The sequence below is a fragment of the Pavona decussata genome, unplaced genomic scaffold (genome assembly GCF_977016875.1).
Source record: "Pavona decussata unplaced genomic scaffold, jaPavDecu1.1 SCAFFOLD_127, whole genome shotgun sequence".
Lineage (NCBI taxonomy): Eukaryota > Metazoa > Cnidaria > Anthozoa > Scleractinia > Agariciidae > Pavona > Pavona decussata.
This window is the reverse complement of record NW_028145541.1, coordinates 57,501-80,862: the sequence shown is the minus strand read 5'-3', so window position 1 is coordinate 80,862 and position 23,362 is coordinate 57,501. Positions and strand designations below refer to the sequence as shown.

At 40.1% G+C, this 23,362-nt stretch overlaps 1 protein-coding gene across 1 annotated transcript in view; it reads right to left on the bottom strand.

The window, feature by feature from the left end:
- Nucleotides 1–1,288: 1,288 nt before the first annotated feature.
- The window catches only part of LOC146469021 (dynein light chain Tctex-type protein 2B-like), a 27,532-nt gene continuing 5,458 nt past the window's right edge, over nucleotides 1,289–23,362 (bottom strand). The window contains exons 4-5 of the mRNA XM_085123630.1: nucleotides 22,623–22,686; nucleotides 1,289–1,962 (exon numbers count right to left, since the gene is read on the bottom strand). Coding sequence (XP_084979756.1) covers nucleotides 1,915–1,962; nucleotides 22,623–22,686 — 112 coding nt within the window. The 3' untranslated portion in view covers nucleotides 1,289–1,914. The remainder of the gene's footprint in view (nucleotides 1,963–22,622; nucleotides 22,687–23,362) is intronic.

Here is a 23,362-nt window from a genome sequence, read left to right as displayed (position 1 = left end):
GCATCCACGACTTTATGCAACCAAGTAAATAAACATTACAAAGTTAAAAGAAGCGCCGATCGCCTTGCAAAATAACCCCCCAATTCAACCCTCCTCGCCACTTGGGCGTTAACAGGTTTAGGGGAACAACAATGTTTTCAAAGCCCCCCTGAACGATCGAAATCGAAATATTAAAATTTCTTGGACAAAAAAGAAGTTATAAAGGCTGCTTCAATCTGCTTTCAAACATCTTCGGTCTGATATCTATGCGTCCCAGAAAAGTATATTTGCCGAGTTCGAAATTCAAATATTCAGTTCGTGATGTCTGGGTGCTTGGTATTGTTCATCGCGCTTACAGCCAGGTTGATAAATAGTTGTTAATCCCTTTAGGGGTGTCTAGAGATCGTAATTTCCCAGAACGCCGAAAGGAAAATGTATAATCTAACACAGCACACGAAATACCAAAGCGGACGTTCACGTGCAGCTGAAGAGAAAACTAAAGCCAGTTCACTATTTTTCCCAGTTCAGGCACAATGAGGAATAATCGGAGTTCGAACACACCTTGTCTGGCAGAAAAAACAGCAACAGACGGGTTTTAGCAGACGGATATCACAAGTATTAATCCTTCTGATGCATTCGCGTTCACACAGGCGCAATTCACTTGTTAACGCGATAGTAAAACCACAATAGGAGCGGATACAATACGCACATGTGAGTTGGAGGGCCAATACTTGTATTAGCTTTTCCGAGAATTGTAGTATTATATCGGTGATTGGAAGCCCAGACGTGTCGACAAATGGTCAGTCTTCCTTAACCACAATATTGATAACGCTTGTAATTCAAAGAATGCCTAAACCTTAACATGACTGGAGTAGAGAGCTCAACCGATTTGATTTTCTAGAATAGTCTCGCTCAAATCATGGTCCACTGCGATGAACTGGGTTTTGAAGCGTAATGAACTGCGCCAAAGTCCTGTGCAGATTTCTTTTGAATGGTAAAATGATAATGCTTTACATGTATCCTTATTTACGACGTACTGAAAAGTTGGAAAATCAAACCATTTGAAATGCGTGTCTGCGAGGAAACGTTCTTATCTTGAACGGCAAACCGCACAACGCCAACACTCGACTCAAACCAAGATGTATCTCGACCACTTCCGATTAATAACTTTAAGCAAGAAGGACTTCAGTTGCAGCACAATTTTTATCCGGCTAAAAGAAGTGCAGCTATAGAGTGATAAGGAGAACCACAATAATAAATAGAGATTTACAGTGTTAAGTGAAATTTAACTAATTGACTAGAAACAAGCTTTGATATTTGAAAACGTACAACTTTATTTCATCGAACCAAAAACTACTGAAAACAATAGTTCTAACATGAAATATCAGCACCGTGATTTCAGAATTTTTAATCCTGATCACCTGGATCAACAAAGTATTTGCAAGCAGTAATCTAACAACAAAGTCCATTATACCCGCAAAGACGTTTAAGATAGAAAAGGAAACCTTTGAAGCGTGAGCAACAAAAATTAAAACTGAAAGCTGTTTTACAAGAAGTATAGTATTTATGAAAGCCGCTTTTTCTGTTCCGAATTTTTTCTTTCTTTTTTTGTTTCTTTGGTTCTGGGATAAATACGCTGTCAACGAGAGACAATATAACTATTTACAAAAGTTGTTTAGTGAACGCGGTCAATTCGCATGCCCTGAAATAAACATAAAGATTGTCGGGCGAAAACAATCTCACCTATATTAGTCTTGGTTTTGCGACACGCAATTTAAAACCGGTTTAATTACACATGAGCCAACTGCAAATCAAATCAGTATCGTCTTTCTCTTTTTACAGACTAATATTTATATTTAAAACAACGGAGCTTTCGGGTGATAATTCCATGGGTATCAGCGACTAGAAGAAGACGACCAACCGGCAGAGGACACCTCAGTAATAAAACACACCGTACGCGGCCACCACGCAAAACAATGTATCCTACAAAGAGAAACGGGACATTTTAAAAATCAAAAGCTGTTCTATTTTGAGAAATCTTCCTGTCTGCCTGTCTACTTGTACGCGGCTGCCTGTTGGATCAGTAGTTTTGCGTTGAGAACATTCAGAAAGTGTTAAAGAAAAAGTTAACAATTTTCCACTGGGAAAGAACTGAAGAGAGGACTTAAATGAGAACAAGAATTGTCTCAAAATTTAGAACCACCTTGTATAGCATAACAAACAGCACCACAGCAAAGTACTGCTCAGTAGCTTTCATTTGAATGGTCACACTTTAGGGTTACATCCACAGACTCAAAAGTTAGAAGCACGTTGTACAGCATAATAAACAGCACCACAGGAAAATACTACTCGGTGGCTTTCATTTGAATGGTCACACTTCAGGATTTCTTCTCACAGACTCAAAAGTTAGAATCACCTTTAGTACAGCACAGTAAACAGCACCACAGGAAAGTATTGCTCATAAGCTTTCATTTAAATCATCACAAAGGCTTTAGGATTTTATCTACATAATCAAAAGGAACGTAAACGCTTTATGGAAGTCCATGTTGGACTTGAGGGCAAACGAAATAGGTAAATCTCGAGGCGGAAGGATTTCAAAGGGGATTGTTCTTTGCTACTGGTGGTGGGATTTTCCATTCCTTCTGGATGAGATAATAACTCACCACATTACAGATTCACCACAGTATTTGGCTGCGTTTCAAGCGTAGGTTTCTATTTAGCCTGCGAGCAAGCTCTCTCTCGGGGGTGGAGAATGAATGTGGAACTAATTATTTCCTGTTGTAGTATTACCGGAAGAATAGCGGAAACACAAAAGAGTTGTGGGGGGAGGAAAAGCAAACACGGTCTTCATTAGGAACAACTGGACAAGCGAAAGCCCGGCGGTTGAACGTTTTCTTCATACACAACGAGGAGTTCAGATGAAAACCCGCGGAGAGGCAGGAAGGATGGGAAAATCGGTGATCGGAGCTCATTTGGTACGGCTCATTAAGAATTTTTACACGCCTCTCCTGAGACAAACGTTTGTTGTTCTCAACGCGTTTTACTCCGATCCCGGATTCCTAAAAACAGTTTCGACCGAAGTTAGTCGTTCAGAGAGGAATTGTATTTGTCCGGGATAGAAAAAAAACATTATGTTGTTACATGGATTTCTCATTTGAAGATGAAGTTTTGACCCTGTGCTATCATGTAAAAAAGAAAGAAAAGAAAACAAAGGAGAGGTCAGGAGGAGCTGGCGAGTCAAAAACGTAAACAAAGAGTTAACAGTAACAAAATTTTCACAGTTTTCTAACGCAATTAACCAGTCTGAAAACCGCACGAGAGACTTCCATGAAAGTGTCGATTCTACCAATCAATCGAAAAACGCACGCAGACTTCGCGAACATTTGTTAATTCCTACCAACCAATCAGAAAATTGCACAAACATTTCACAGGGAGCTCACCAACAAACGCACCGAGGTTGTCAGTTGAGCGGTGCGTCACTATCAACTCCCATCACTCACAAACACGAATACCGCTGGTAATTTTGATTTTAAAAGAGGAAGGCTCTTGTTCACTATTATATTAATTAAAAAAAAAAAAAAAAAAAAAAAAAAAACGATACAGGTACTGCAGTTGTGGAGGCTGAAAGAGATCGGGTCTTCTACGACAGATCTTGCAGTTTTCAACGAAAGAATGCCCTTTTTCTTGTAGTCTTAAAAGTTTCTAGTTTACAATTACAAGTGTTGGTGCTGGAAAAAAGTATTCCTTGTCTGACTCAATCCCAGTCCTTACTCTTATTCGTACGAGTTAGACGCGAAGGAGTACAACTTGCCATCAATTCTTGCGCTCTATAATTACGCGCACCTCCTAACAAGAGGAGACACCAGGGAGCCACTCCATAGCTTCTCTAATTTGGGAGCTCTGACGAAGGGCTAACACTCGAACCGTCAGCACCCGAATCTCTTTACGGTAGCAAAATTACCTTATCAACTCTGTTGATTATGAGCCACACATTCGCTTCTCTGGCGGGAGAGTTGTGAGATCAAACCATTATCCATTTATTTGAAAAGTTTCAATATAAGTTAGATTTCGTAAAAGAAGCAACTAATTTCATGTTATCAGTCCCATGCAAACGCAAACAATAGTCGAAAACGGGCCATGATAGACTTACCGATATTGAATTTTTTTTGTGATCGGTTCTAGAATTCTGATAGCTGAACTTTCTAAGCAAAACCCAATGTTGAATGCTCTGATACTGATATTAATTATTGGCGACTTGGTCGGTTCTCGATATTATATTACTAACTCAAAGATTTCACATGGGAACAACCTAAGTCGGGTGATATTTTTAATACTATAACCTTTTTTTAGTTCAACAGAAAAAATAGCTGTTGTTACAAATATTAACTTCATGCATATCGGCATCACGTTAGAAAATAAAATACCAACAAAATCAGTGTTCAATGGCTCAATTATCTTATCTTGCTACACAGACGGCAGGGCAACAGGAGTACTAACGGAGGAAGTCGAATGTTTTTTTGGTTGCTGTAAATCAAAATCGCTGCTTCCATAATAAGTAGATCAAACAGATTCATTCCCACTTCCAAGTTAAGAATCACTTGAAAGGCATACCGCGCAAAGACAAAATAACTTTCCAAACTTAGAACTGAAGAACTTCCGGCATTGTAAGCCAAGAATAGTTACCAAGACTGTTCAAAACGGTTTGGCGTGTCCTAGGTGAAAATAGTCTCCCGAAATGTAATGATTCTGTTGATTAAATCCTTACCTCTGACCTTTCAAATACAAGTTACTGAGAAATACGTTTCTGTTGTGCTGTTTATTATGCTGTACACAGTGTCCTAACTGAAGGCTAGTGAGCCATTCGTTTTTTCAACTTTCTTCTGGAAGAAATTTTAAAGCAAAATTGATAATTTTTGCACCATAGTATTCTTAGGACACGATGAGCAAACCACGAAAGGGGCGGCTCGAGTTCCAAAAACAATATATTTAACGTTGTCATCTACAGTAGAACATCCTGCTTGCTAAAAAAAAAAAAAAAAAAAAACGAACAAAACACGCATTTTTTCAGCTCTCATTAGCGAGCAACAAAAACAGGCCAAAGGCATCATCATCTGTAGTGTTCTGACAGCAAGGTCATAAGAGACAAAACGGCGAATGACTGGAGGGTTCTTAAAACGTTTGACTTGTACAATTATCTCCGTACTTCCCCTGTTTGTAAACCTACCCTTTAAACCTGTCACTCCTTGAGACTACTTTCAGCAGTATCAAAGATTCTACGGCAAAAGCGTGACCATTCAAATAAAAGCTATTGAGCAGTACTTGCTAGTCAATTTTACAACGTGGTTCAAACTCCTAAACCACTGAATCTCTGTTCTGCTAAATAGTTTAAATTCTTCCTCCGGAGCTAGGCACTTGGGAGATACACAGATATAAAATGCGCTCAGACAGCCGAGTCATACAAAAAAAAAACCCAAAAACAATTGAAAACACCGTCTTCCTATCTAGATAACCTTCCGTTAGTACATTCTTGCGCGCGAGGAACGCGACCGAAGCGAGAGTTACGCGATAACCATGCAGTGCTTCGTAGCCTTAGGGAAGGGAGGCGTTGACTTCTTAGAACAAAACGAGTCTAGGACATGTTCAGACGGGTACCAAAAACACACAAGTCGATTGTTCTTTTATTTGGAAACCATGAATTTAACTCCTTCAAGGTCTATGTGCCCTGTATTGCATGGCAGGGGTGCTAAACAACAAGCAAGTACTCTTTTAGATTGGAAAAGGATAAATGAGATCTCAGACAGTTGTCGAAAATTTTCAGTGCTAAAAGTCTACCAAACAAAGGTTTATTGATGAAATTCAAGGCTTATGGTCTTACTTCAAAAGCAAACAGTGGAATTTTTTAAATTCCCCATAATTATGTAACGTGAAAAGCAAAAAATGGAATTTTTAAAATTCCCCATAATTATGTAACGTGAAAAGCAAAAAGTGGAATTTTTTAAATTCCCCATAATTATGTAACTTGAAAAGCAAACTAAATTATGTAACTTTTTGAGACGAAGTAGACAAACGTAGGCAAAACCAAAAGCGCTTGTTGTTTTCTTGCGCGGTTAATACCACCCAGTATTTTATGAAAAATAATTGGCGTGACGATAAGTTCTGTCTCTCGACTTTTCTTCTTTTTCCAATGAGATCCAACAAAGACTTGCTGCATCTGGTCCTCATTCAAGGGCAGAAAAAGAGAGAGAGAGAGAGAAACGGAAACCTAAAGTTTAATAATAGTTTCAAAATTGAAATTTTACGAAAACTCATTGAAACATCCAAACGGCTCCGTATTCCGCGTGCCCCGCCATTACGGTCGGGAAACAATTTAAAAGCCACAAAGGTCTTTCGACGGTATTTAGAAGATAACAACCGCGCGTGCCATCGATCTTACAAAGTACCTTCAGCCGTGAAATCCAGCTGTGCTTTGATGACTCACAAATGGTGCGCGTTGCCTGTTTCAGCTGTAAACTACACCGTAACAAATGACCCCGCGACCACGCCAACGGGCGCCGTAAGTTTCAATTTTACATCCAAGTATCGATTATCAGCCGTGCAGCTTTCCCAAATTAGGAGCAGATTTACAACCACAACAACAAGAAACACAGATGTTTCTTTGAAACATCACAGAATGGCCGAATTTTAATCTCGACAGGAAAATGAGGTCGCAGCTAACCTTCTGTGTCTGCGTATGGTCTCAAAAGTGTAGCCATTCATATGAACGCTACTGAGAGGTATTTTCCTGTGGTGCTGTTTATCGCGCGTGCTGTATAAAGATGGTTCTAATTTGTGCGCGTGCCGGTGGATGAAATTCTAACTCGTGACCATTTAAATACAAGTCATTTAACAGTGAACTTCCTGTGGCACTCTTTATAGTGTTTCAGATCAGAGTGGTGCTCATTCATTTCACCTTTGCTCCTACAGATGAGATCAGCAGCACAGCACATTAACTTTCCAGTATTTTATTTAGGTCCTAATGAGACACGTCCATCTTCAAATTCAAGCAAGTTTATCAGTTTTGCGCGTATGGTTTTCCAAGAGCAGCGTATGGTTTTCCAAGAGCAGAGAAAGGCCAGGCCACGCCTTTTAGTGAACTTCACCCGAAGCGGAAAGAACTCCCCCACATTCAGATCCCCTCTGGAATGAAAATACTTCAAATGACCCAGCGGTGCATTCTCATAAAAGGTAATGCCAAAACTGAATCGTCAGAATGCCATTCATTTCACTCATTATGCTGTCTGGAACAGAAGTTCACTCAGTTCACGAAGAAAAAAACGCAAATACATTATATACCATCGCCGAGATCGTAAGAAAGCTGGTTGTAGCCGTGTATTGAATGGCATTCTCCACCCCATCAAAAAAGGCCCACAGCTCATCCATTTTTTTTTCTGTTTTCAGGATAATCTCGACGCCTTTTATTCCAAGAATTTTAATAATTTCAATTCCTGTGTTTCTTATTTTAGATAAGCCCCGAAGCTCCTCCCAAAATGCACACCAAAAAGACTTTTCAAAGCCGTTAACTTTAACAGTCATCAGCTTCCGTGTTGGCAATTTCAAATACGCAAGAGGAACTTTTCATTCGTCGGGAATTGTTTTCTTTCGACTCCAAGTTCACCCCAGAACTGAAGGCAAGTGTCACGAAGATTTGCTGTTATTTCAAAAGCCCTAAAATCTTTTGCTATCAACAAAATCCAAACACTAGCCACCTAGTTTTGTTTCAAATTACCCCTTCATTTTGCTAGAACTTTCTACAAGTATCTCTGTCCGCAGATGGACCGAGTCGGAATGGATTGCAACTTGACAAAAGTTGCTTGTCCTATTTTCGTTTCCAAAATGCACATAAATTCAGTCCACGAGTTTTTCATTTCAATAATTCATTTGATTCCTTCTCTCAGTCTTCAACTAAATGAAGGTATTGTTGTCCCACCAAAATGGGTCAAGTCACAGTCACCTTCCCCTTTAAGAGCAATTGTTTTAAAACACCCGTGGATCGCAACCGTCTGGTATTTCTGATTGAGTTTATAATTCAAGATTGAAAAATAACAGCACTTTAATACTGTCTTTTTGTGGACTCGATCAACACTCACACCGAGGACAATTAGCCAACACGACTCGAACTACGAAAGCGGCACGGTCGGGCCAATGTAAACTATAGGGAGGTTTAGCAACGACGACGGCGACGGCAGCGCCAACGTCGCTATTAAAATGAATTCGCGTTTTTTCAAACGTCGTCGCGATTATTCCAACTCGCTTTAAATGTCGAATGTAGGTGAAATTACCTGGAGTTGAATGCTTGGAAACCGCACCCAAGTTTAGAAAGAGAAAGAAAAATTCGTCGTCGTGTGTTTACGTCCTCAATAAAATGTCCCATGAGGAAATTTCATGTCCTGGTCGTGCAGTGGCGGCAAAGAAAGGTACCAAAAAATGTAATGCACGTGCAGAGTTGTTGTTTTGGTGTGTTGACGCCTACAACAGTAGGTTGCAGCTTTGGACTACACATTTTACTATAAATTTTGGGTACATAGAGTGTATTGTAGATGTTATTTTGAACCTGATCTAGGACAATAAAATTGGTCGATTGTATTGGTTTGGACCATTTGGGTCTAAAATAGGAGATGTTTGCACTTGCACCAACGATAACCGCCGTTCGTGGGGCGCACGATTTAAGTGGTAAGGTTCAAAATTATCAAGAGCGATTCGCCATCTTTAGGTTTGAAATAGGGTTTCAAGTTCGCTCTCGCGGCGGAATAAAGAGCGAACTCCAGAGAGAGTTCAGGAAATTGTGGGCAGTGTATAGGCAACTGAAGAAAAACCTAGTCAAAGTGGACGAACATGGAACTAATAAAAAGGCACCTCGAAGAAACAAAGTCGCTCGGAGAAATGCAAAGAACGCATAATGCCTTTTCTTTGGAATATTGTTTCTCGAAGGGAATCAAACCGCTAAAAGAGGCTATCGTACTTTTTTGACTGAGAACAATGGATCAAAATAAACCAAAATAGACCAAATATGTCGTGACGCCCGGTACGCAAACCATGTTTTTCTCACGAGAAACAATGGAAATAAAATAGATAGACTATGATCAGAGACGCTTGTCTATAACCAACCCCCGCTATCTCTTTTACAAGGCATAACGACGCCAAAATACACAGAGTCTAATTTTCTGATAAACAATGGTCATGTTTTTTTTCCCCAAGACACGTGTAGTTGAGCCTCGCGTGTTTACAAGGAAGAAGACATTGACGGGAGACTTGAAAAACAAAGGCGTACGCGACAAAAACAACAGCGTGACTGCTGTATAGAAACCGAAGCACGCCGCGAGACGGCTGGCTTATCACGCTACGAAAACAAGACACACCCATTACTGCAATCACCCTCGTATGCTAATGGGGACCTTAGCCAGCGAGGAACGACGCCACTAAAAAACGTAACCTAAAAATTAAATTCGCCTTCTCTGAGCTAACTTGCGATAATTCCAACTAACTCAATTTGCGTAATGCGACCGAACTATGCAGGAGCTGAATTCGTAGGCGCCGCTAACAACTTCAGAAAGAGAAAAGAAAACCACCCTCGCGTGTTTACGTAATCCATAAAACCTTGAAATTGGTTATTTCACGCTGTCGTTTTGCAGTGGTTGACATAGAAATGTACCAAAGTTTATAACGCGCGTGCAGAGCCAGTGTTTTGCTAACTAAAACTATTGTTTTCTGACGTTCTCGTTGTCGTCTTCAATGACAAGACGAGCAAGTTCAAACTCGACGTGATAGAAAACAACTGAAAGGACGTGGTCAGTAGCCGTATTCGCATGAATGGCCACAATTAAGGGCTTCGTCGACAGATTTATGAGGTGAAACCACTTGCAAAGTTTAATAAACAGTACCACGGGAAAGTATGCTTCGTTTGATCTCATGTGAATGGTGACACTAAGGGATTTGGTGGACAAACTCAAAACATTAGTAGAATCACTGTTCACATTATGATAAATAGCACCACAGTGTCGTGCTGTTGTAGAGACTTCGTTTGTTTGGGGCACATACGCTTTCGGAGTTCATTCACAAACGTAACAGGGTAAAAATGCTCTCCATAAGTGAATGCTGGAGTTTGGTGAGACCAGCATTCCGTGAATCAAACGTTAAGGAGCAAGAGAATGGAGCTACGTATACGTTATACACCTTACAGTGTCATGTTTCGTTTTCTCTTTGATGGAAATAGCTAGAACCTCGACTAAATCTTATTCATTTAAATTCAAAAGATTGCCACTATTGCGATGCAGTTTGACACAGTCAACTAATCGCCAGATTGACATCAGGCAAAACGAAGATAATGGATCGCAGCTTTTGAGCAAGAGACACAGGAAGGGTAAAAAATGGTAAAGTCGCACACTTAACAACGAAGCAAATGGAAAATTTACAACTATAGCTCACCTCTTAATTTTCTTCGAGTCTCATTGGTTTAAATTGATCAGGTCACGTGATAGCATTAATGCCTTCCCATCATTCTTCCAACTCATTACCAAACAGGCTGTTCTCGTTCTATTTTTATCCTATAAGTTGTTCATTTGTCTTTTGTCAATTCAAACCTTTCGCCTTAATCGTCAAATTGGTGAGCTGTAAATTCGAAATGCCAGTCTCAGTGACTAATTCCGTGCGGAAGAAAATTTAGTGGAAAACAATAAAAACAACAGAGTGTTTCCGTCTCGGGACACAACAAGTCTGATAGTTACCCCTTGGAATTTTCTGTTCTAAAAACTAGCATATAAGCTCTAGAAAGGTTCGCTTCTCGGGCCGCTATTTGTTCTAGGAAAATCGAATTCCCGTGGGGAAACTATCAGCCGATAGTCCATCGACAGAAACACCATTGTTTAACTTGTAATTCCGTAGATAGGGCGTTAGCCCATCACTGGATAATCCTTAGAATTTCCCTAGGCTCCGGGTAGAGGAAGACAAGAGAGGGATTTAGAATCGAGTTTGCGTCAAACGGCAAACGTGAGATTCGCGTTTACGTTTCCTTGAAAAATTGCGTACATAGATGAGAATAGTGTAAACTAATTCTGGCCTTTGATGCTAACACAAAACTATTCTATTTTACTGAGAAACTGAAAACAGCGAGCGGCAAATGAACGATAAACATGGTCACGTGGTCATTTCTGCCGTCTGCCGTAAATGTAGCTCTCAATCTCTCATGTGTGAGTTCAGTTTCTTGTCTAAGAAAGCAACAAAACGCGAGGTACAGACCAGAGCCTCGAGTCAACAATCCTCTGATCGAAAGGCCTATTTAAGATCCGACGCGCCTAAACAATTACCACATTAGGAATTAGCGGAGATAAGGGCATTAGACACATGTTTGTCCTTGGGACATTTGATCCGATCGCAGTAATCGGTTATTTACCTTTGGTTATCGTGTACTGACATTAATGAATTAGCCGATTTCGCAGAAAAATGCAAAGCACACCATTTCGTGTAAACAAGGGATGTATATGGTGCGAGAGTTTTTCTCGAGTAAGGCTATTCCTGGCTTAACCTTAACCCACGGGAAAGCGGAAAAACGTTCTAAAAAAAAACCTTATACGAACAGTATACAAGCAAAATTTGAGCTGAGACAGCAAACTTTGCCAAATAATTTTAATTAAGCGCAAGGCGTAAGATAGTCACGTTTTGCGTATCTCTAAACATTTAGCCGAAACAGCTATTATCAAGCTTGTCATTTCTAACCTTCCTCAGGTTCGTCCATTTTGATGTCTTTACCATTTAGATCTCCACTTCTTTAAGATTTTTCAAACTCTAAAAAAACTGATTGAGTTCTCTTTCGCCTAAGGCACTGTAACTTAAAAAATGTTCAAACATGGGATTGTCTCGCCACGACTTATTCACCTTCGATCTGAAAATACGCTTAAAACTTCAGTGACAAGTTGTTGAAAGTTGAATCATTATTCTATCAGTTATCTAGAAGATGTGATATGTTATCCGCGCGGCTAAGATCGCGTGCAACGCCACATAAACCTCTCCGCGACGATACAAAAACAGAAAAGAGGGACTATGCACGCAAAACTGTCCCGACCGAACCACGGTAAACTTTAAGACGCTTAAAACACGACGCTGCCGCGCGAGGAAATAAGAAGATTGAATTTGAAATGCGAAAAATGTGGCACACGTTTGTGATAAACTGCTCTCATCGGGTGCAGTGGCTCGACAGAGTTCAAGCGGTTCATTTAAAAGCAACTAGCCAGGAGAGATCGGGTTCATTTATCACTGTCGGTTTTTACGAAAAATTTAGGACAGAAGCATGCAAGATTCTCACGTTACAATCGACTGTTGTCAGTTCTAGCTGTTGTTGTCCGATACTTTAAACAAGAACACGTTCCATTTCAGAGTAGGGTCCCAAAGAATATTTAAAAAAAATGCCTCTTCTGAAACCGTGAAAAATATACAGCACCATATGAAAACGCTACTCCGTAGCTTTAATACACTGATTTTAAAAAATGGTCACTCTCTTAGATTTCATTCAGAGACTCGAGTTATGCAATCCAACTTGTACAGCATAATAAACAACACCATAACACCACAGGAAAGTACTACTCAGTAGCTTTCATTTGAATAGGAATTCAAGCACAGGATCACCTTGTACAGCACAACCAAACAACACCAAAGAAAAGTCATGTTCAGTAGCTTCCATTTGAATGGTTATGCTTTAGGATTACAAGCACAGGACCAACGTCTACAGCATAAAAAGCAGTGCCATAGAAAACTGAGTATTGCTCAGTAGCTTTCATTTGACTGGTCAAACATGAGGATTTCAAAAGTTTGAACCAACTTGTACAACATACAAAACAGCACCAAAGTAAAGCTGTACTCAGTAGGTTTTACTTGAAAGTGGTGACTCTCCAGGAATCCATTCCGCACAAATGCAACAATTTTAACCACCCTTTACATCACTTAAGAATTCCATCCACAGACTCTGCAGACAGAAGGACAATGTATAGTCTGTATACACCTATAAATAAAGGCAGACTGCGAGCAGTCCCCTATTTTTCTTTGGGATAGCAAAGCGAGTGACTCGCGTGTGTGCGTGGCGCGTCTCCCCGCGAGAGGTAATTTTCTCGCGCGCTCGCGTGATCTAAGGGACTCGTGTTAGTTTAAAGTTTTATCGGTACAGGAGGGTAAAATTACAACACTAAATATCTAGACTGTGAGAGTGGCGGAGTTAAGCTCTATTCTTAAAAAAAAAACAGAGCTAAACTCGTTTTAGACCAGCAAGAATAAATAAACAAACAAATAAATAAAACATTGAAGGTTACAGTTCCCTGGTATAAAAATGCAGCTTAAAGGAGCGGTGTCACGTAATTTTAGTGTTACTTTGAAGAGCTAAAAGACATTTTTTATATCGATGGAAACATCAAAATAATGGATCTGTTTTATTGACAGTAACACTACCAGTTCTCGCAGCAACCAATTAAGGCGGGGTACACCTGAAAGCCGTTTTCACACCGCTTAAAATCCGTTTAATGGAAATATCTCGTTCGTGTTTCAAGCAATACAAAAACCCTAACCTCAAAACACAAATCAATGTTTTGGGGTGTTTTGTAAATTTTTTGGTGATTTTGGAGAATTAAGAAATAGTTAAGATTTGGTGTAGTTTAAAAATTACAATTTGAAGTTAAAAATTGATACCTGGTGTGCTCTTGGGTTGGGGGCAACTGTCTGTTGGTGTTCCAAAAATAATTTTCTTTCTTTTATCCCTTCTTTAAACCTCTTAAAATTCCATTCAAATTCACGTGTACCCCCACCTTAAGAAAAAAGCTATACTTAAAAACAAAAGAATACGAACATTCTCGCAAATCTTTTTTTTCCTTCAATTTTAAAGAGGTTGTTTAGTTTCTAAAACAAGTTATAAAGATTCGAGTGAGATGTCACCTCATATTCTCACAAATTCTATTTTGAGAAATTGACGGAATTTAATGAGAAATTTCAGAAAATGAGTAATCAAAGCTTTCTAAAATTTTCACAAATTTGTCCGTTATTTTCGCCTGTTCTTTTCTCTCCACCGCAAACCCAAGAAAATAGACTTTTTCACTGTAAAAGCCGCTGTTCTGAGAATGGAACACTACGAGAAAGTACTTTACATCTTCTATAAGCATACAGGGGGTCTAAATATTTTCAGGCCTCAAGAAGAACCCCCTAACATCAAACAACAAATTCTCCTATCTTGTATATAAAAGTACCGGGGAGACGTTAATAAAATATCAAGAAAATTCACACTGGGTGATCATATTCTTAATTCTCATGACCTCAGGGGTTGAATAAGCATTGATATTACAAGGAGAAATTTGATGCTGATCACTGTTAGGGCTAAAAGGGTTAATAGAGAGGTGGGTCTTGTTTCAAATCATAAGTTTTGAACTAATCGTAAATTACCTTTTCCAAATTTTTTCCACACGACGGAAACAAACAAACAAACAAACAAAAAACATAAAGCTTTTACAGTAAGTGTTTACATGGCCGGCTGTGGGGTCGTAATGAGCTAGAAGAAAGCGCGGTATCGCATTTTCAGTTCGCCTACAATAATCTGTTAACGTCCGCTAAAAATTTTACAAACAACTCTGTGGAAAATGGAAAACATAATTGCTATCTTTAGTCCAAATACATTAGTCAATGTTTGGCAAACAAGGTTTTCACCTAGCTACGGGTAGCGCGCGCGATACACGAGCGGTGTGCCGGGCTCACGGCTTCACCACTCACCACTCACGCGTTGATCACGCGCTCGTTCGTCCAACGAGAACGTCAGAAAACAATTGTTTCAATTAGCAAGACACTAGTTCTTCACGTGCATTATAAACTTTGGTACATCTCTTTGTCGTTTTCTGCAAAACAGCGACATGAAATGACCACAATCAAGGTTTTATGGAGAACGTGAACGAATGATGATTAATTTTCCTTTCTCTTTCCGAACTTTAAAGCCGCCCCTTTGACGTTACCTCCAGGAGAGTTCGGCCACATTACACAAGATAAATGAGTAGAGAGGAATCGCAAATTTATTCAGAAAAGGCGAATGTAATTTATAAGTCCCGTATTCGTTGGTGTCGTCGTCCTCTCTTTAGGTCCCTAATAATAACAACGAGACCGCACGTCGTCAAAATTATTATTATATCGTCTATATTTTTAACTAAACACGCTATTTTTCAAATTCATTCAAACACCGGAAATTATTTGACGATGAGTTTCGTTTTCTTCCTGTCTTTCTTTTTAAATACAAACATTGCATTTCTTGCAAGGCTTGCCCCCATTTCAAAAAACGGGGCGGATTTTTCTGGAAAAAAATACCTTTTCAAAAACGCGAAAACAATTAACAATAGCGCAATAAACTGAACTTAAGTGGTCGCGTTGTGAAAAACAAATTGACACAATGTATTTTTGCAGTGCACGTGAAATTTGTGATGAACAACATAAAAGGTTATAACAATACAAGTATATACTTGTTGTGTAGCCAAAACACCTACAGGCTAATATACTAACAACCGGCAAACAAGCACTTGTTTGAAAATCTGGCGGCCACCGCGCGCGGCCCGAGATAGCATCAAAAGATAGGAAATGATCCAAAATTATTGAGAAATCAAAACAGGTGCCGCTCCCAAAACGACACCGCAAAGGACATTAATCACCACTGAAGCTATTTTCTCCAAATGACTTGTTTGATGACCTTGTTATTTGTCGATATTCGCCTCGTGGCTCGGGACCTTTTCGGCAAAGCGCACGTGGTTTTCGGAGTCCAGTATTTACAATGGCAAATTAAACTCATACAAAACACACGTACTAACGTTTAACAAGCCCCGTGTTTTTAATTAAGTGAAGTATGCACGCCCACCACTTCAGACCATTGTGTTTTCAAGAGTGTGCAAGGCTAGAACCGAAACAAGAAAGCTCAATTTTGCTTTACAAAACAAGGGCAACAAACAGCACGACTGGAAAGTATAATGCACTTATAGCTTTCTCTTTATAGAAACAGGTTTCAGATTTTAACCATTTGAACCACCTTGTACAGCACAACAAATAACCCCACAGGAAAGTACTGCTCAGTAGCTTTCATTTGAATGGTTACACTTAAGGATTTCACCCACCGACTCAAAAAGTTAGAACCACCTTGCAGAGCATAATAAACAGCACCACAAGAAAGAACTGCTCAGTAGCTTTCATTTGAATGGTCACACTTTAGGATTTCATCCACAGACTAAAAAGTTATAACCACCTTGTTCAGCATAATAAACAGCCCAACGGGAAAGTACAGCTCAGTAGCTTTGATTTTAATCGTCACAAGTTTAGGATTTCACCGGCAGTACACAGACAAAAGTCAGTCACGACCACAAAATATTAGAGACACTGGCCGATTAATACTTTCAAAGAATACCGAGGAAATTCGCTGTTCAAAATAGGCTTGAGCGGCTCAACTGTATCATCACAGCTCGTTTATTTCGAATCGTATCTGACCCCATGCAGCGTTAATCGCTCGAAACCACGTCAACAAACCTCGTGGGATAAGGAAAATTCTCAATGCGAAGTTGCGCGCCAGTGGCCACAGGAACCAACAAGGCTTCGTTATGCAAGGCCGTGGGAATAACCCGTGAGAACAAAAATAAGTGCTCGGGATACAAAAGGGCGCAGCATTCAGTCTGTAGTGTTTATTAGCAAGAACACCTGTCGGGGTTTATGGGCATTGTTTTAGTCGTCCATTGTTTATATCACAGTGACCACGATTCGGGGAGGTTTGCGATCAGTCGAGCGTCACGGGATTACGTTGTCTCAAAAACTTGCAAATTTTGTAACCGCAGATCATTTTCCACGGCGTTTGAAAACAACAACGCGTATGTAGATCTATAGACAATTGAAACGCCTAAAGCCAACGCCTCCAAAAACGAGAAGATCAAATCTTGTTTGGTAAAATGTTTGAAAAACAAACTACACAGCACGAACTCGTCACGGACTAGAGGGTTTCTTAGTGCGAGATATGATTCTTGGGGAACCAAAAAAGCAAGCACAAATGTATATATTTACAAGAAAGGTGAAGATTTCAAAGACACTTCCCGCGCTTGAGAATGAACACAGCTTTTCAAGTCAGTTAGAGACAAAAAAAAAAAACACTAAAATTAACCAGAAAACACACCCTTTCGGAAATGCTAACGCGTGCACAACGACGCGGAACTTTTCTTTTGTCATTAGTGACCCGCGCAACAAAAAGAGAAAAACCTTGACATTCAAAAAAGCTACAGTTACTTAAAAAAAACATGAAATGGCGCGAATCAAAACCCACTTCTTTCAAAGACCTTAAAATGAAGAATTTGTCTGCATGAGTCAAATAAAACAGTGGTTCTCGACCATGTATTGGTTAGATACGCATAAACAATTTTCACTAAGCTCTGGTTACAGGGCTTGCTCTCTTAGCCTGAAGCACGCCGGTTACGTTGTTTTGAAACAAGTTTCACTGACGAGCTAAACAATGTTGTAAGACCGTTTTTTGTTTACTTTCCCCACCCGTTAGGCACAACAGGAATCAGTGGACTTCAAACCAAGGTCAATTCTGCGCAATTAATGCACACATCCAGCGTGCTGAAAAGTTCGCCAAAGGGCACATGTTGCAGAAAAAACAATAGGGAGTACTAAAACGCTTACTTCCTTAGAACGTTGGCGTTGTAGAAGCGCGTAATCGCCACGTTTCACTCATTCAAATGAAAGGTACTGAGCAGTACTTTCCTGCGGTGCTGTTTAGTGCGCTGTACAAGGTCGTTCTAACTTTTGAGTCTGTGGATGAAATGCTACAGTGTAACTATTCAAATGAAAGCTATCGAGCAGAACTTTCCTGTGGTGTTGTTTATTATGCTATACAAGGTGGTTCTACTTTTTGAGTATGCAGTAGTATGAAAGCTACTGTGCAGTTCTTTCCTTGGTTGTTTATTGCGCTGTACAAGATGGTACTTATCTTTGAATACGTGGATCAGTGACCACTCAAAATTGAAACATGTAAGAAATTTATCCATCACTAGCTGACGAAGCCGTTGTGTTAGCAGCGAAAGCTTCTGAAGGTTTTTTCGCCAGTCTTTGTAGAAGTGAATTGTCACAAACGAATATTGAAAAATACCTTCCTGTCGTGCTGTGCAGGGCGGTTCTAACTTTTTTGGTCTGTAGACCTAATGCTTTTAAAAACGTGATTGTTCAAATGGAGGCCACTGAGCAGTACTTATGTCTTTCATGTGGTGCTATTTATTATGCTGTACAAAGTGGCTCTAGGTTTTGAGTCTGTGGATGAAATCCTAAAGTGTGACCATTTAAATGAAAGCTACTGAGTAGTACTTTCCTGTGGTGCTATTTATTATGCTGTACAAAGTGGCTCTAACTTTTGAGTTTGTGCGTGAAATCCTAAAGTGTGACCATACAAATGAAAGTTACGGAGCAGTGCTTTCATGTACTGTTTATTATGCTTTACAAAGTGGCTCTATTTTTTTAGTCTCAAGAAAAAATTCTAAAGCGTGACCATTCATATTAAAACTACTGAGAAGATCTTTCACGTGGTACTGTTTGTTTTTCGATATTTTGAAAAAAGAAAACGAAGACCTTTCCTTTTTTTTCACATTGAACTCTGGAGCATTTGAAGTACAGTAAAAGATTTTTCAAAAGCAACAATTAACCGCACAACTGGAACGAGACAAAAGAACTTGACCGCCGGGAAACAAGAGTGCCAAAAATATCCTCTTGTTGAAAGACAATGAAAACTGTCCAGCTGCGATCGAGAATGTTCACTTTATAAACACCTGCTAAACAGCAACAATATTGATATTTCCTAGCAAAGCAGTCAACCGTCTAATATTCTGCTTTGCAAGACTAGTTTTTGAAAAAAAAAAAACAAAAAAAAAACGAGCTTTTGTTTTGGACCGGAGCGCAAACTAGGCAAGACACAGCTGCGAGAGCAAGAAACGAAAAAAACAACATGGACAACAGCGCAAAAGAAATCCGCACCAGGTTTTTTTTTGTTCGAACGCTATGCTGTCTTAATTCTCTGCGCTTCCCTTTATTAACGTTTCCAGATTTCACTCCAGGACAACCAATACATCAATAAAGATGTTTTAGTATTTTTATGAGTCTCCCGATGGACAGAGAAAAAAGAGCGTTGCATGAATGAATTTCAAGGAAGTGGGTGTTCAAAGAGTGAAATTTCAAGTTGATAATTGATAGATGGACAACGAAAAAACTGCCATCAAACCAAACCTCTCGTGCGCGTTTACTTGAAAAAGTGCTTCCCTTCAATTAACCGCAACGCATAAGCGCAAAATAAGTTACAAGCGACTCATTCGAATGAAAGCCACACACGAAGAAAACAACATGGCGCTAACTTTAAGGGGAAGGAATTCAAAACAATTCAGTTCTGGCCCCAGTTGCTCAAAGGGTGGATAACTTTATCCAGCGGATAAGTCACTATCCGACAGTTTCAATCTGTGCAAAGAGTTCAGCATTTTCTCGTGTACAAGCGAATATGCACACTCTAACCACAGTCTAGTTTAGGCGTGTACGAAAACCTTGGACAACATTAAACGTGAAGTATATTTTAGACCCTGAAGAGTGCCTTATCCACCGGATAAAGTTATCCGGCCTTTGAACAACTGGGGCCTGGTGCAAGGTGCAAGTACTTAACTCAAATCCTTCCCGATTTGCACAGGGCTGTGCTCTAGCAGAGCCCAGTGGCCCCTGTGACCTAACTTTTGCTCTCGGGCAATTAGAAAATCGTATTTTTTCCATACAAATCATATGCTGGGCACCCTAGATTTTACAGTTTCGGAGCACTGGGCTCCCTTCAATTTTCCTTACAGCACAGCCTTGGCGAAGGAGACAGTGTCATTGCCAGTAAAATTAAACCCTTTAACCTCTAACTTCAAAGAGCAAATTCTCCTATCTTGTCCCCATACTTTTCTTATAAAAGTGCTGTGGAGAAGTTACTAAAATATCAAGAAAATTCACTTTGGGTGATCATATCCTTAATTCTCATGACCTCAGGGTTTGAATCAGCATTAATGTTACAAGGAGAAATTTGATGCTGATAACTGTTAGGGCTTAAAAGGTTAAGCTGAGGTTTTGGCCTGGGGAGGGGGGGGGGAGACAACCAGTATTCCAGAATCTGTCTGTCCAATCAACACAAAACTGTGTGTGCAAGTTGGCGTGTCCAAAAACTAATAACTCTGTTTGGTCAGCACTTTATATCAGGACAGACAAACTTACATACAGATGGATGGACAGACAGGGCTAGACAGAGAGATAGACAGAAACCTTCAACAAACAGATTCAAGTTGTTTGCATCTTCACCATCACAACCTTAAGAGAGGAGGTGTGGCCTTGTGATCATGTCAACTGGTATCCTGTGATAGCCTAGCATCCCCTCCAGGGAGGAGTAATAACTACGTTTAACCACTTCATGCTGGGTATCCTGTGATGGCCTAGAATTCCATCCAGGGGGGAGTAGTAATACTCCCAGTCACTTCATGCTGGGTATCCTGTGATAGACTAGCATTCCCTCCAGGGAGGAGTAATAACTACTTTTAGTCACTTCATGCTGGCCATCCTGTGATGGCCTGGCATTCCATTCAGGGGGGGAGAAGTAACACTCCTAATCACTTCATGCTGGGTATCCTGTGATGGACTAGCATCCCATGCAAGGAGAGTAGCAATACTCCTAGTCACTTCATGCTGGGTATCCTTCGATGACCTATCGTCCCATCCAGGGGGGAGTAGTAATACTCCTAGTCACTTCATGCTGGGTATCCAGTGATGGACTAGCATTCCATTCAGGGGGGAGTAGTAATACTCCTAGTCACTTCATGCTGGGCATCCAGTGATGGACTAGCATCCCCTCCAGGGAGGAGTAATAAATACTTTTAGCCACTTCATGCTGGGCATCCAGTGATGGACTAGCATCCCCTCCAGGGAGGAGTAATAACTACTTTTAACCACTTCATGCAGGGCATCCAGTGATGGCCTAGCATTTCATTCAGGGGGGAGTAGTAATACTCCTAGTCACCTCATACTGGGTATCCTGTGATGGACTAGCATCCCCTCCAAGGAGGAGTAATAACTACTTTCAACCACTTCATGCTGGGCATCCTGTAATGGCCTAGAATTCCATTCAGGGGGGGAGTAATAATACTCCTAGTCACTTCATACTGGGTATCCTGTGATGGACTAGCATCCCCTTCAGGGAGGAGTAATAACTACTTTTAGCCACTTAATGCTGGACATCCTCTGATGGCCTAGCATTCCATTCAGGGGGGAGTAGTAATACTCCTAGTCACCTCATACTGGGTATCCTGTGATGGACTAACATCCCCTCCAAGGAGGAGTAATAACTACTTTCAATCACTTCATGCTGGGCATCCTGTGACGGCCTAGAATTCCATTCAGGGGGGGAGTAATAATACTCCTAGTCACTTCATACTGGGTATCCTGTGATGGACTAGCATCCCCTCCAGGGAGGAGTAATAAATACTTTTAACCACTTCATGCTGGGCATCCTGTGACGGCCTAGAATTCCATTCAGGGGGGAGTAGTAATACTCCTAGTCACTTCACGCTGAGCATCCTGTGATGGACTAGCATTCCATCCAGGGGGGAGTACTAACACTCCTAATCACTAGTGTGCCAGTCATTTCCAGTGTTGTGAATGAAGGGTCAGAGGTCAAGGATTTCTCTAGCTTTTACAAGTTTGAGCCCGACTAAAAAAGCAAAATGCTGACAACACCACACCAACTACAGCTCTTACTTAAATTTTAACACCCTGCGTGGTGGCTCATCTGAGATATTGAATCACTACCAACCAAGTGAACATAATTATCTACAGTCCGAATAAGTCTGATATTCTACCAACTGAGATAACATAATTGCAGTAAATAGTGAAAAAGGAAGAGGACAAACTCATCCCTGTCTTTAAGATTTCACTAGCTGCCAGCTAAAAGCTAGCTAAATATTTGAAAGCTATTAACTAGCTAAACAATCCTGTTTCTTTCAAGGGCTGGTTCACACTGGCGATGGAATCGGAAGTGGAGTCGGAATTGGAAGCAAAAGGAACTTTCCATTCCAACAGACCAATGTGAATAAAATATTGGAGACGGAATCATTAGCTCGACAGAATTGGAATCACAAGGATCAGAACGTTTCCTTTTTCTTCCATTCTGATTCCGTCACTTGCAATCAAGTGTGAACTGCTTGAAACAGAAGCGCAAGCAGTAGTACTGACCAATCAGAGAGCTCATTTCCAACCCCTTTACACGAGATTTAGAATTTCCGACATTTCGAGTGCCATTCAAATGAACACGAGGCTTCCATTTCTAATTCCATCATATCGATTCACAATAGGTTAGAAGATTCTTCTGATTCCAACTCCGATTCCCATTACACTTCCATTGTTTCTGCTGCTAGTGTGAACCAGGCCTTAGCTGCCTTTTTCTCTCCGAAGATTTAAAGAACAGTACATGCAAGTGAGCAGACTGACTCTTATCTTGCTGAAAAGAAATAGCTAAATTAAAAAGAATTAATTTAAAAAGAAATAGTTAAATTAAAAAGAAATAGTCAAATTAAACCCACATTCATAAAGATATCTTGTGCATAATTATCTGTGTCTGAATCCCACAAGCATCTGCATGCTACCCTAAAAATTAACATCACATTTTGTTAGCCACAACCTTGGAGAATACAGAAAGTTACTGCTCCATACAAGATAGAAATGGTAGGGACTGCAAAAATTGTCCATGTTAACAAGTAAGATTGGCATCCCCAACATTCACAACCTCATCATCATCATTTATTTGCCTTACTAAAACAAAGAAATCATTTAATTTACAAGTCAAGGTAATGGCGAGGAGACCTCAAGAAACCACCAGGCTTATAAGAAAGGCCACCTTGGTTGTCATTAATAAATATAAAACATGGTGCTGTGTAAGTGTGGCTTGGTCAATTCATTCACAAAGGATGTTTGTGGTAATTGTCTACAAGTGTTCTTACTGAGGACATAATTTACGTCACAATGTCAATCCACATCATGACCTATGTAAAATCCACCAAAGAAATCTTGATATACATGTATGAAGGGTCTGTTAACTATACATAATTTGTCTGGAGGTAACAATGTTGGATGATCAGTGACTCCAATTTTTCTTTCTTTAATAGATCAGTTTCCTTGCCAATACACCTTTACCATGGTGTGGAAAATACCCTTAACGCCATAATGATTAGTAATATGGGAAACATTTTTTTGAAACTAATCTTACAACAAATGTTGTGTTACAAGTTGCGATTGTTTGTTGTGCATATTACCACCACGATGT